General features: G+C 40.1%; 2 protein-coding genes across 2 annotated transcripts in view; both read right to left on the bottom strand.

The window, feature by feature from the left end:
• Window positions 1-14670, bottom strand: part of LOC310726855 (uncharacterized protein) — a 37225-nt gene that overhangs the window by 2612 nt on the left and 19943 nt on the right. The gene's annotated exons all lie outside the window — the stretch shown is intronic.
• Window positions 2386-14670, bottom strand: part of dnm3b (dynamin 3b) — a 94043-nt gene continuing 81758 nt past the window's right edge. The window contains exons 16-21 of the mRNA XM_083542697.1: window positions 8845-8954; window positions 8443-8554; window positions 8051-8215; window positions 7166-7404; window positions 6755-6928; window positions 2386-5066 (exon numbers count right to left, since the gene is read on the bottom strand). Of these exons, the coding sequence (XP_083398823.1) occupies window positions 5027-5066; window positions 6755-6928; window positions 7166-7404; window positions 8051-8215; window positions 8443-8554; window positions 8845-8954 (840 nt within the window). The 3' untranslated portion in view covers window positions 2386-5026. The remainder of the gene's footprint in view (window positions 5067-6754; window positions 6929-7165; window positions 7405-8050; window positions 8216-8442; window positions 8555-8844; window positions 8955-14670) is intronic.

Raw genomic sequence — 14670 nt, 5'->3', positions numbered from 1 at the left:
GAAGTTTTGTGAGTCAAAACTGTTCTCCTGTAACATGCACATAAAACATGAGGGTGCATCTGCAATGTGTCACTCACATATCATCCTGAAACACAACCTTTTTGGCCAAGCCATTCTTGTACTTAAAAAAGCAAACACTGATTGAATCAACTGTGCCACCTTGTGGCCAAGACTAGTAACAACATTTTCTTTTTTTTTTATTAATTAAAAAAATTGTGTGTAAATGTATACTTCATTATTCAGATAATCCCCTGGGTACGATGTGGTGACTGCACACCAACATCTAAAATTTAACTCTACTTCCTATCATAAGATACTGATATTATAGAGAACTAATAAACATTTCTAAAAGAAAAAAAATAATTAAAAGGCACTGGTTCCCAACCTGGTGGTCTTTGCAAATCAGTCAGTGCATTTCTCCAAACAATGTGTACAAACAGCACAATACATTGAATTTCTTGCAAAAGCCTGAACTTTTCTCAAAATCCTTAGTTCATCACAAGTATTTGTGTCATTGAACATCTCCGTCCCATCAGAAGGAAAAGTCCCTTTTTCATTGTTCACAAACAAGATCGATGTTTAGTCGTGTTGTCAGCCTTTCTTGATATAAACTATGGTTCGGATCACAGTGACTGAAAATGCACAAAATTTGACTTCCTTCTGTTTGGCATCTGTGAGTTTTAGCAGCACAAATTTATTTATTCGCTTGGATATTTGATTTATATTGATTTTAAGAGACCAAACAGGATTCACACTTTTACTGTACTGTACAAGTGTTTAGTTGTTTCTTCTGTTTTCACTCTCAAACTGAAGCTTCACGAGATTCACCTTTGACCTGTTTTAGAGAACCGGTTGTTCATTAGTTGATTGGTTCAGACCCGCATGTGTAAAAACTGTGACTTCAAATCTAAAAACTGTACCGTTGGTACATTGGTGGAAAAGATAAAGATGCACCCATTATAACTTGAATAAAGCCCATCCTGTAAACAAGCGTAACTTTACAGAGCTGTGTGAAGAGGTGCATCAGACAATCCTCCTTCAAGGCGCTGGCTATCAAGAGAGACGTTAACCGGGTTTAAAATGGGCGTGGGGGTCGTCATGTTCAATGTTAAAATGGGGGTCGCCTGTAAAAAAAACTCTGGGAAACACTGGTCTAAGAAATCCTTTGATCCTAGGATATTAAGACTCTGGGTTACATTCGTCTGTCTGTCTGTCTGTCTGTCTGTCCATTTGTGTATATATAATATCTCAAACTGTTCTATTGAATTACATGTCAAATACTTGAATATGGGTTAATAGTCGTACACTTTCTATCTAAATATTCTATATAAATATACATTTTTATATACAGTTCAGACCAAAAGTTTGGACACACCTTCTCATTCAGAGTTTTCTTTATTTTCATGACTATGTAAATTGTAGAGTCACACTGAAGGCATCAAGGGCTATTTGACCAAGAAGGAGAGTGATGGGGTGCTGCGCCAGATGACCTGGCCTCCACAGTCACCGGACCTGAACCCAATCGAGATGGTTTAGGGGTGAGCTGGACCGCAGAGTGAAGGCAAAAGGGCCAACAAGTGCCAAGCATCTCTCGGGGAACTCCTTCAAGACTGTTGGAAGACCATTTCAGGTGACTACCTCTTGAAGCTCATCAAGAGAATGCCAAGAGTGTGCAAAGCAGTAATCAAAGCAAAAGGTGGCTACTTTGAAGAACCTAGAATGACATTTGTGTTAATTCATAGTTTTGATTCCTTCAATGTGAATCCTCAATTTTCATAGTCAGGAAAATAAAGAAAACTCTTTGAATGAGAAGGTGTGTCCAAACTTTTGGTCTGTACTGTACATTCTATTAATTTTAGTATTGCTAAATTGACACTTTTTTTATACAATCCCCTGGGCAGGATTTCTTATTGATTATCAAAAAAAAAAAAATGTATTATAGAAAACTTATTAACAACTTTCTGACCAAGTCAAGAATTCAGGATTATAGCAAAACCTGTGGTATGTATAAAAAAAAAACAACATTGATATTCTTGCTTTAATATATTAAAACGAAAGAAAAATCCTATACAAATACTGCATTTGTATATTTGAAAAGCAGTGGTCCATAGAATTGGTCCAAGGAATCCTTTTAACCCTTATTGAAGCTCTGGGTTTCTGATCAGAAGATTTTTAAACAACCCCCAACATGACCAAGCAGCACCAGCTGGGCCCATGAGCAAGACCCTTAACCCTCTCTTTCCCAGGGGCGGTGGTGTATCATGGCTGATTCTGTGCTCCGACCCCAAAAAAGTCTTTGGTGAAAATCTTGGCTATGAGCTGTATTTTTACCATTCTTGCATTAAAAAAACAAACCGAAAAAAACCCAACTCAGTGCTAACGATGTTCAACACACGTTTTTATTGAATTACATAAGGATTATAATCACTAATACAGTTTACATATCCCGCAAAAGAACCACATTTACAAAACGGAGGCGTCTTGATTTCCTCCAGAGAACAATATTATTTCTTTATATATATTTATTTATATATGTGTGTGTGTGTGTGTGTGTGTGTGTGTGTGTGTGTGTATACGTACGTGTATGTGACACTGTTGCATATTATATAGATTGATCCTATGACTAGCTTTGGCAATACAGATTTTTTTTTTCATGCCATTACGTTAGTATGAATCGGAAATCTGAGATTTACAGTAAGGAACGAAAAGGATTTTAAGTACTTAACAAAAATCACCTGCTTGACTCGGCAGTAAACTAAACGGACAGAGGACCCACGGAAACGACACACCGACTGCGCACTGACACGGGTACGACTCTAATTTCAACTTCTAGGACACGTTTTTTTTTTGTTGCATTTTTTTATTTTTTTTATTTCTCAAAAGTCTAGGGTTGCGGATTTCTGGGACAGACGGGAGAACAGGTGGAATTTCACTGACGACATTCAAACTTCGTTACAGAACGTAAATAACATTCGCTCAATTCACGTTCGTCCATCGTGAAGTCTTTATGGCAGTCTTTTCGGAGTAATTAATGATCCAAAAAAAAATAAAAAATCACTATTATTACTTTTTAAACTTTAAGTAACACACACACACACACACACACACACACAGTTCCACGTTGCACGGTTACCGTATAGCTGAGAGGATAGTGTAGGTTATTAAGCTGTAGTGATGTCGACCGCTCCATGTTCGATGAAGTATAGAATGAGAAGACACATCGATAAGAAAATAAATGGCTAGATGAGGTAAGGGCTTCGTCAAACATCAGGGCTTCGGCGCCAATCGCTGATATCAAGAAACACGGTGGAAACGGATGTACCAGCAAACAAAATGTGCAGGAATCACCACGCAGAGCACACACACACACACACACACACACACACACACACACACACACACACACACACACACACACCAGAGCTGGAGGTGAAATCTCTGGGTCTCGATCTCGGGATATTTGCTCAGAAATTTTAGATTTTCATTTGATTTCTTCAAATTTTGGTCCATCATGGTCTGGATTTTGGTCTTACTTCAGCAAAACTTTATCCAGATCTTAGTTGTGTCACTTACAAGTGGTAAGACGTTGGAATTTGGATCAGAAGCTCATGATTTCAAATACCATCCACACCAAGCTGCCACTTTTGGCCCCAGAGCAAGGCCCTTAACCTTCACCAGCTCATTTGTGCAGGATGAGTGCATTTGCCAATGCTGCAAATGTTCTGGATCTCAGATCTCAGACATGATCTGGATCTTGCTCTGACTTTACCAAATCTTCATCCAGATCTCGGTCTTCTGATTCTAAAACTTGTTCGGGATCTCAGTTTCCGTACTTCAAGTTTTGGTTTGGATCTTGATCTTGACTACACCAAATCTTCGTCCAGATTTTAGACTTCACTAAATCTTGATCTGGATCTCAGTCTTATGACTCTAGATCTGGATCTTAGTCTTGGTCAGTTCTGGTTTGAATCTCTTCATCTCCCTACCAGAGTATTGGTCTTGGTCTCATTCTTCTGCATTTTGCTCTGCATCATGGTCTACTGCCTTTTTTTAAATTTGACTGATTCAAATTTTATTCTTGATCCAGAAACTGGATAATTTGATCTTGATATTTATTTCCTGGACGAGTTTTCAGGATTTCCTTTTGTCACCCATGTGAATCTATCATCAAGCGATGAATAGCTGCAAGATGGATAACATCATGCAAGCTTCCAAGTAGACTGACTTTTTTAAATAATGCTCCAATGTGGAAATTGTAGATGAGTGACATATTATCCCCCAGTTTTATCTTTCAAACCACTGATTCAACACAAAAAGTGTTATGAGATCTAGAACTTGCTGTTAATCATATATTGCAGTAGATTCCAGTAATGTTCTTCTTGGACTGTATATTCAGAAAAACGATCTTAAATCTAATATTCACACACACACACACACACACACACACACACACACACACACACACACACACACACACACACTGTATGACTCGTCGACGTTTCATTGGAGCTGGAGTGTTGGCGTGATGCGAGCACACATACACCATACGCACAACCTCTGGCTAAAAATATTCTTCACGTAGCAAGGTAGCAAGACCTGCACACACCTGAGCAGACACGCATAAAAATATACTCTTCAAAACCAAAACATGCAACTACGAGATCTGAGATCAGAGATCAGCATGGTCACTATGGATTTCACAGACTACAGCGGTGAAACCAAAAAGCACATGTAGGTATTACAGGGATTGTGTGTTAGGACTCGATCTGATTGGCCGAACCAGATCGCAGGCACAGAGACACGGCACGAGACGAGCATGGTTAACACGGACACTAGCACTGAGAAAAAGTGAGGGATGAGCACTCAGAAGGTGAGTCCAGGAATGATCTGGGAGCAGAGAAGATATAAGGACTGGGTCATGCAGAAGTTGAAGCTCAGGGATCAGAGGGCTATGAGACGTACTGTAAGAGCATTTGAGGAACGTGTGAGTGCTTGGTCCAGGGCGATCGGGATCCCGCTGGGAGGCTTACGGGACCTGTCGGGTAGGGGAGGGTGGGGGTCGACGGCTGAAAGGATTAGAGAGATTGAGAAAGTGTGAGATGGGAAGGAGAAACAGAAGATAGAATTAGTGCAAGTAGTAGGAGCTGAAGCAGTGAAGATTGTATACGCACTGAGATTCTATTCAGTTCACACGTATAGTGTGTTAGTGTGTAAATTAGTAAAACAACACACAAAACAGTTTAGAAACGCAACCTGAAACGCACCAATACACACTTATGTAGACAGATAGACCAGACGTCCCTAATTACCAGCTCATGACCAAATACAGGGCTGTGGAAGAGTTCCGAAGGTTTAAGAGACAGTTGGTTTTTGAGAGACAAATGCAGGGTCCTTTTGTTTATATGCAACCAAACTTTCAGCTGAAATACTTTGTAAACTCTCCAAAGATGTTCTTCACTAGTTGGAGATTTCTTGTTCATCTCAGGGCTGTTTAAGAAGATTTAGGTGTGGTGACTGGGCAGGACATTCCATAATAGATATCACTCCAGACGACAGTTTGCTCTCTAAATAATGTTCGAGTCTGGACTTCACTTCGGCTCTTCGTTGTACTGTGAAGTCGATTCCAGTGAGCCGCAGTCCAGACCGAACTGCACGCTGCAAGCTGAAGTATGAAATGGTTGCCATTTTGGCTCAGGACTTCTTTCACTTTCCGGAATAAGCCTCCAAAACAACCCCAAACCATTAAGCTTCCACCTCTATGTGTGAGTGTGGGGGTGAGGGGAGTCTGATCACATCTTCTCTTCTGTTCTTTGTCTTAAACAAGTTCTTCTGTTAGAGACAAGAAATGTCCTATTTGGACTCCACAGAATCTTCTTCCACTCATTCACGGTCTAATTAGTGTGTTTTTGTCTTTGTACTTTGTTGGTTGCATAAAAACAAAAAGGAACATGCAGGTGTCTCAAAAACCATAAACGACCAGCGTTTTCCACCCAGACACTGTACATCTGTCTGTTCTTCACAAAGGTTCATTTCACTTCATGTTCCATACTTCATCTTAGATCATCTCTACAACTTTCATGAGATGCTGATCAGAAGTCATTATTACTTTGCATTTGATATTCTTTTGAATTTACAGTTTGACTAAAATATATTCATGTTCCCAAATGTAAACCATCAGCCAGGACATGATTGGTGTCATGTCTTTAATGAACACTTGGCTCCAAAGAGATCCCTTGTGCTGCCAAAACAGCTTTGAATTCCACAAGGCCTCTGAAGGTATGCTATGATATCTGGTACCAAGGAACTAGCAGAAGATCCTTTAAATCAAGTTTTGAGGTGAGGTCTTCATGGATTGGACTTGTTTCTCCAGTATGTTCATTAGATACTCTATTAGAATAAGATGTGGAGAATCTGAGGGCCTAAGAGGTCAACACTTTGAAGACTTTGTCATGTTTCTCAAATTATTCCTGAACATTTATCGCAGTGTGTATATCCAGGAAGCGTTACTCGGCTGAATGCCATGAAGTGGTGTAACTTGGTCTGTGATCATTTTTAGACGTAGACTTAAAATAGTAAAAATAAAATGTCATGGCTGATTGAATACATGTAAGGAACAAATATGTCAATTTTATATTTTAATTAAGAGAGTAATCAATAATCAGCTATCTTACGATGAGAATAGTACTCTTTTCTGAAGAAATGTGATGCAGATATATAAACCCATGTCTATGACTCAGGAAAGGAAAGATCTCACCTGGGTATGCTGGGTGGAGCACGATTTGGGCGATTGGGCACCTGTGGACTATCACCACTGTTGTTAAAGGGCCCAAGAGGGCCTGGGCGTGATGGAGGAGGAGGAGCACCCCGCCCTGCAGGCCTCTGGCCAGCAGACATTCTACGTGGGGCAGTAGGGCTTGGAGGAGGAGACCTGAGGGGGCAATATGAGGCAATATGAGCCATTATTGAGGGTGAGACCTAAGTAAATGTGGGCAGTACATGATAGTACTATCATAGATGCATGTAATGGAAGTGATTTGACAGTGACAGTGAAAAGTGTTGTTGGAATGCAAATCACAAAAATAAACTAGCATTCAAACTATTATTGCAAAAAATTAAACCTGCATCCTGCTCTAAAAAGACAAGACTGACGAAGCGGTGTGGTCACCTGCGAGAGCCTCCAGAACCAGGCTGAAGCCAGGAGCTGTCCACAGGAGGAGGCAGAGGGGTGGTAATGGTCGTGGTAGAGATGTCTCCAATGATGGCGAGCGCCTCCTTCAGCGCATGGTGGGTCCGCAGCACCTCATCCCTGCGCTGCACCTGCTCCTGAGACTCATCCATCAGTGTGTTCTGGTCCCCAGCCGAGTACAGCTGAGCCAGAAGCTCTGCGTTGATGAAGTCCTTCACCTGCCGAAAGAGTCGTACACTTTTTATAATACGTTTTTTTTTGTGTATAATCTCTTAAAAAACTAGATTCAAATGTCTGATTGCATTGAAAAAACATTACATTGATAAAGCTTGGATTTATGAGCATCAGGACCCAATTTAATCAGAGTAAATATATTATATTTCAATTATATAAATATATATAAGGGTCTCGAAAACATTTAAACATTGCAAACACTCACATTGCTGCTATACCCAATGTATTTTGGAAAGGAGCTTACTCTATTGATTATAATGTGCATGATCTCAGACAGGACCATGGACAGTGAGCTACATTTTGGATTCCCAATGAAATTGCTCAATTGACTACATTATATTCAAGAAAATATGAAATCTCTGAACATTTTTGCTCAATCAGGCCTCTTCAAGCTTCTCAACTTTCAGACTGGCCTCCATACATGATAAAGCTTTAAGCTTGGCTCCAAGACTTTAATTCACTCCACCTCCCTTCCACCCAACCATCAGATTTTGATGCAGAATAAACTTTTGTTCCTTTACACCATTGACCTGAAACCTACATCTTCTCATTTATTCCATAACGAAGACAGTGTGTACCTTAAACACTACAAGAACTTTCCAATTACTGCTTTATAGGAATGTCCCTTACGTTATTGATCATAAGGTGCATTATGGTCTTGGGCATGAGGTCCCGGATGCACTTGTTAACAATGGACATGTAGGAGTCCACCAGGTTCCGGATGGTCTCCACCTTTCTTTCCAGCTGAGGATCCATGGAAAAGTTCTCTGTGGCACCAGAGCTCTCACTCTCCACCTATTAATGAGATGAAAGATGAAACATCATTAAGATAAAAAATCTTCGTGAAGCAGGAGAGATATAGAGTGCCTTTAGGATATGAAGGCTGACTGGAAATTTGCCAATAATTGCACCAGAACAGCAGCAGTTCCAATTGCACTCATTAAAACGTGGGAAACCAACTGAACATTGTGAAATATTATATTTTATGCCTTTCAGAAGATCCCACTGGTTGGGTCACTGACCGAAGTTTTCTCGGGATAAACCCCAGCACGGAGCAGGGACGCTCGCCAGCTGTCCACCTCTTCCTGAGTGTTGCATGCCAGCTCTAGGAACCGATTGTCCTTGAAGACGTTTCTAAAGAAAGAAGAAAAGGCACGGTTTTGTTTTTATAAAGATGAATGGGAATTCTTTGACATCTCAACCCTGGATTGAATAATGTTGTTGCTGAACGTCTAAGATATTTTTTTTTTTTTTTTTTTTTTTTTTTTTTTTTTTTTTAACCAGGACTTATTCAAGAGCTGTTCGCTGAGCCAAACTGAGAAATCGAGTTTAGATTCTGGATAGATGCTAACTGCATTTCATTGAATCATCTAATCTAATCTACTCTACTCTAATCTATTTTTGTGTTTGTTTTCAGGACTCACCGTTGCTCTGTATTGAAGATGGCGAACATGTGCTTGCTGGACATGAAGCCTTTTTCCACGTCCCTGACCTTCAGGTTGTCCAGAGGCAGCATGTATTTCTTCTCTTTCTCCTGCAGAAAAAAACCCAGGAGCCTCAGCAAGAACAACAGTGACAGACTTTATCAGTAACTCTGATTATACCTGGGACATGTGATACGATTCATATAATCCTGAGCGATGTTGAAAAAAGTGATTTTAGACACTGAGGCTCGTAACCAGAATGACACGAGGTCACATGACAACCCTCGGGATGAAGTTATTATTGAGACTATAGTGAAGGTAAGATTTGTTTTGGTGGACTTTATTTGCGTTTGGATTTACAGCATGCTGCAGACTTCCTTTTCCTGAGCAAATCATTTATACACTTAACAGGTGAGGGGCCTTGCTCAAGGGCCCATTACTTGGTGGTGCTCTGATTTGATCTCAAATCTCAACATCGTAACCATTGAGGTATCACTTCCCTTGATTTGATCTGCAAAACTGCAAATATGAAGAAATAAGAAAATGGAAAAAAAAAAAGTAATAAAAAGAAATAATGGAATCTGGTATTTTAAGAGCAAAAATGGGGTAGCTAAGTGTTTAAGATGTTGGATATCTGATCAGAGGGTTATGAGTTCAAGTCCCACCACCACAATTCGCTCTGGATAAGGGCATCTGCCAGATGTCATAATATTACAATAAATGTTTAAAAAACGTATTTAAAATAAAACGTCTCAAGAAGACTTCTCTGTTGATGGTTCTTTATCCACAGTGTCGACATAGCTGCAGGTTTGTATTCCAGCCATGTGCGAGTCACACCAGATTTCACTTGTTTAATCAGTCGATCTTGGGCTTTCCACCTTCAAATGATTACCAGGTGTTTCTCCTGGAGTATCTGTCTGGACGTGATTGCTCTGGACAATCTGGAGAAGATTGTGTTCCAGACTCACATAAAGGAACATTGTGAAACGCACAGATGGTTTTACTTTACGTTTGTGACATGAGTACGTCAGATAGCAACATCATCGTGTTGCTCTTACATACATACAATTTGATTCCTCTCTTGCTTTCTCCTCAACTGTTCCCACAACTGTTCCTCTTATATTTGTCTTTGGATATGGTAGCATTCAATTTTCTCTTCACTTCCCTTTACTAGGAGACCCAAACCTGTTCTAGTATAACGACTGTGCACAAAGCCAGCTCCATGAAGATATTTCCATGGGGTTGGAAGATGTAGACTTCCATCTGTCTGTCTGTCTGTCTGTCTGTCTGTCTGTCTGTCTGTCTGTCTATCTGTCTATCTGTCTGTCTGTCCATCTGTCATCTATCTATCTACCTGTCTGTCTGTCTATCTATCTATCTATCTATCTATCTATCTATCTGTCTGTCTGTCTGTCTGTCTGTCTGTCTGTCTGTCTGTCTGCCTGCCTGCCTGCCTGCCTGCCTGCCTGCCTGCCTGCCTGCCTGCCTGTCTGTCTGTCTGTCTGTCTGTCTGTCTATCTGCCTGCCTGCCTGCCTGCCTGCCTGCCTGCCTGCCTGCCTGCCTGCCTGCCTGCCTGTCTGTCTGTCTGTCTGTCTGTCTGTCTGTCTGTCTATCTGTCTATCTATCTATCTATCTATCTGTCTATCTGTCATCTATCTATCTACCTATTTACATTTATCTCCTCACTTCGTCTTGTCTTTGTCTAATGCCTATGATTAATCTTCCGTTATTTAAATATCTTGAAATTGAGCACAATTTGAAATAATGTGTCCATCTTACAACTTTTTTTGAAAGTTTAGAAAGGATTTTGAAATATGTGAACCCCGTTGATGAATAACTACAGGAAGCCCTTGGCTCATAGCTTCCTCTTGACTTGGTCAAATTGTCTTTATTGCTTGTTTACCTCAACAGAAAGGTCTGGAAAGAACATGACTCGTCGATTTTGGAACAGTACGTCTTTCTTCGCTCTGGCCTCATGCATCACACGCTCTTTGTCTATGTAGTCTAAGAATTTCCCAATCATCACTCAGTAGGGTTCAGTTCTTATCTGTAGCAGACTGTCATATAACCCCTTATTCTCTCTTTATGGCTTTGGCAGTGGTTCCATGTTCAGTGCTTTGGGTCACCAGCTTTCGAAAAATGCACATGGGACACTGCCCTCTGATTTTTTTTTTGTGTACCTAAAAGTCTTAGGTCGGAGCGCCGACTCCGATTCTCCAGGTCCTCCTGATTCTCCAGATTCTCCTAGTTTCGCATCTTATACAACTTTCACTTAGAAAACAAACTATGGATGATGCTTAAATTAAAAAGGGATAAATATAGGGAAGAGACGTATAAGAAATCTCTATACAAATTACAGCAGAGGTCCCCGAAGTCCAAACTCTTAACCACCACCTCCTCCCCACACACACATTCGAGACAAACATCTGTAAAGCGGCAGCTACACCGCAGTATAAAAATGATGCACGCTATAGACAAGCCTATGGCATATAGCATTAGTAAGTTGAGGAGCACCAAGGCTTGAGGAGGCCAGTCGAGATCTTCCATTCGCACTTCTCACTCTTGGAGCTCGGTTTGAGCACGAGAGCATTGTGCAGGGAAACGGTAACAAAAGCCATCCAACAGTAACTGTGAACTGTGTGCTTCCAGATTCTGAAGAAAAAACACATATGGGCATAAAGGGTGGGTGTCCAAATACATTTGGCCTTGTATGGTGCATGCGTTGTCCACAACCCCTTAGGGGGGGGGGGTCCGTGGGGGTACCGTAGGAGGTCTGCTAATTAATGTTGAATCACAATAATTATAATTTTTTAATCAAACGGCGGTAAAAACATCAAAGCCAAAATATTACATTTAAAAAGTTCAATTAAACTTAAAGCTGATGTTCATGTAAATGTAACAGTCCAAATGTATGAAACTGCAAATCTATTAAAATAAGACACCTTTATGATGCATGTACAACAACATCATAGTTCTAATTGTCTTCACATAATATAACACGTGTAATATGATCGGTTTCTATTAATATAATTGCCAATCTTTGATGTATCAGGGGGTCCCTGCCACGTCTCTATCGCCTAAAAGGGTCCTTGACCTGAAAAACGTTAAAGACCCCTGATGAATACAAAGGATAAGGGAAAGACAGGATGAGGTACGGCAGCGAGATGAAAGGTGTAGAAGTAGCACATATGGAAGGCATTAAAACACGCTGTGGTCTGAGAACACCGTTATTTCCCCCCCTCCATGTTCTTGAGGGCTCAGGTCAAACCTTCTGACTCTACAGACTCATGAGTCTGGGGGTAAAGAATCTGGTGTAGAAAATAGGGACTGCGCCGCTCGACGCTAAAAACGAATCCGTATAAAACATAAACGACGGTGTACTGTTTAGAAATTATTCACTATTTATTTCTCACATACTGCTCCCCCACCCCACCCCCCTCATTCCAGAGGGCCCCACTTCCTGCCTGGAGTTTTTCTTGAGGAGAACGAGGCGAGCGAGAGCAATGCAGAGAGATTAAATGACAGCCTGGCATTAAGTCTAAACATCTGGTAGTACTTAGCAGCAGGAGGAACGAGAAAGAGGAGGAGAAAGAGAGTGCAGGCAGAGGACGAGCGCTAAGGTTTGACAGAAGAACACCAGAGAAGCCACTAGAAAACTCCTCCATCCGGACCTCCGAGACTCCACGATTCGGCTTCTCGGATCAACACCGACAAGCGAACCTTAAAATATCCGTCCTATATACGGAGCAGAGCGTCGCTCCGTTTATTCCTCCTTCTCTTCTCCTTTTCTCTTCCTTTTTTTTTCCGCGTTAACATCTCTTCCAAGAAAGCACGCCCCCGAATTCCTTGGTGGTCGCCGAACGAATGTGCCACGTCAAGCCTGGATACCGTTCTCGCAACACGGGACACTGTTAGGACCCGGGACACACACACACACACACACAAAAACCAAGTATTCTGTCGCTTTCAAACAAACCAACAATTACTGAGGCAAGGAAACAGAACTTCCGATCTGTGGGATTTTTCTAGCACCCGAGCCGGAGGAGACGGAGGAGGAGAAGGGAGGATGAAGGAGACGTCTCTCTCATGACCAAAAAGGCAGCGCTTTATTGCTCTCCTCCGTCTGCCCAGTGTTCAGACTACCTGTTCATGGATATGTGAGTGTACAGTAGTCTGCACATTGGTTAGACTGGGCGAGGATGTACGCCGCTGCCTTCGTTCAGGGTCTTCGCCGTGTTCAAACTGTACGTCAATCTTTTTTTTTTTTTGTGTCTTTATTGCCCCACCCCAAAATATTTTATATTTGAAGTGATTTCGTTTGATTTTTTGCGACTAAATATGACACTAATGTCTGCAACTGATGCATGAAGTTAAAACTCAATCTCCTCTGTCTACTTTGTATCTCGAACTCTCTTCAAATCACGTCTTTAAGCACACACACACACACACACACACACACACACACGCTTCTAAGGCTTTAAAAATTCGCCCGTCGGTTAACGGAAAAAAAAAGCGCCTCGGAATGCTGCGCTTTCTTTCACAAACGCCGATTTCAGGGCCGATGCCAACTCAGGAAAGTTATTGCGACCAAAGAGCAACTGGTTGAGGCCCGAAACCCCAGTTAGGAATAATATTGCTGTGCAAAAGCTTCTTATGGAAGCCATAAAAGTGAAAAAGTTCTGTTACTCGACCCAGTTAATATGAACTACATCAGATTTATATACAAATAATATTTATACAACGAGCAATGTAGATTTTGCAAGAAAACTCTAATTGCTATGAAAGTGTTTACTTTGTGTGTTTTTTTTTATTTTTTTATGGGGGGGTTGGGGGCATATCATTTTATATGCACCAAAAAAAGCAACTTATTGAGTTCATGGCAAAGACTTCTGTAATAGTAATCAATAATCTGTAATATTCTAATAATATTATAATATTAATATTACCTATATTTATACTATTCTCTAATAGTAATCAATATTCTGTAATATTCTAATAATATTATAATATTAATATTACCTATAATTATACTATTCTCTAATAGTAATCAATATTCTGTAATATTCTAATAATATTATAATATTAATATTACCTATAATTATACTATTCTCTAATAGTAATCAATATTCTGTAATATTCTAATAATATTATAATATTAATATTACCTATAATTATACTATTCTCTAATAGTAATCAATATTCTGTAATATTCTAATAATATTCTAATATTAATATTACCTATAATTATACTATTCTCTAATAGTAATTCAACTTACGATTTTTTTATCTTGCGATGACGATTGCATTATGACATAATTGTAAAAAAAAAAAAAAACTAATAATTTAATAAATATTAATGAAATATTTAATAATTTCAGCACATACTACGGTGCTCATCCACTCACCCACTGCCACATATATATATATATATATATATATATAGTGTACAATGAGTGTGTATTAGTGTAATTAGTGATTGAGGATCACAAAACTCAAAGGGGGAGGAGACAGTTACTGTTATTTGTCATGGTACAGCAGTGTAAATAACTCTCTCTCGCTAAATGTTGTACTGTGATTAGTTAAACTATTAACATATTACAGTTTACTACCGTATACTTTTCTAGACTCCTGTGTAGGGTTTCGACTTACCGTATTTTGAAGTTACGATGGGGTCGTTGTAACGCAGGGGCTAATAATAAGTTACCCCAAGTGAGACTATGCACGTCAAAGATTTAAAATTTCCTGTCATCGTTATGTCCTGTCGCATCGATATGAAAACTATTTCTACAAGCTTGAGGGCGCAACGGATTGCAGTCGATCCGTAC

The sequence above is a fragment of the Silurus aristotelis genome (assembly GCF_946808225.1).
Source record: "Silurus aristotelis genome assembly, chromosome: 5".
Lineage (NCBI taxonomy): Eukaryota > Metazoa > Chordata > Actinopteri > Siluriformes > Siluridae > Silurus > Silurus aristotelis.
This window is presented reverse-complemented; position numbering and strand designations above follow the sequence as displayed.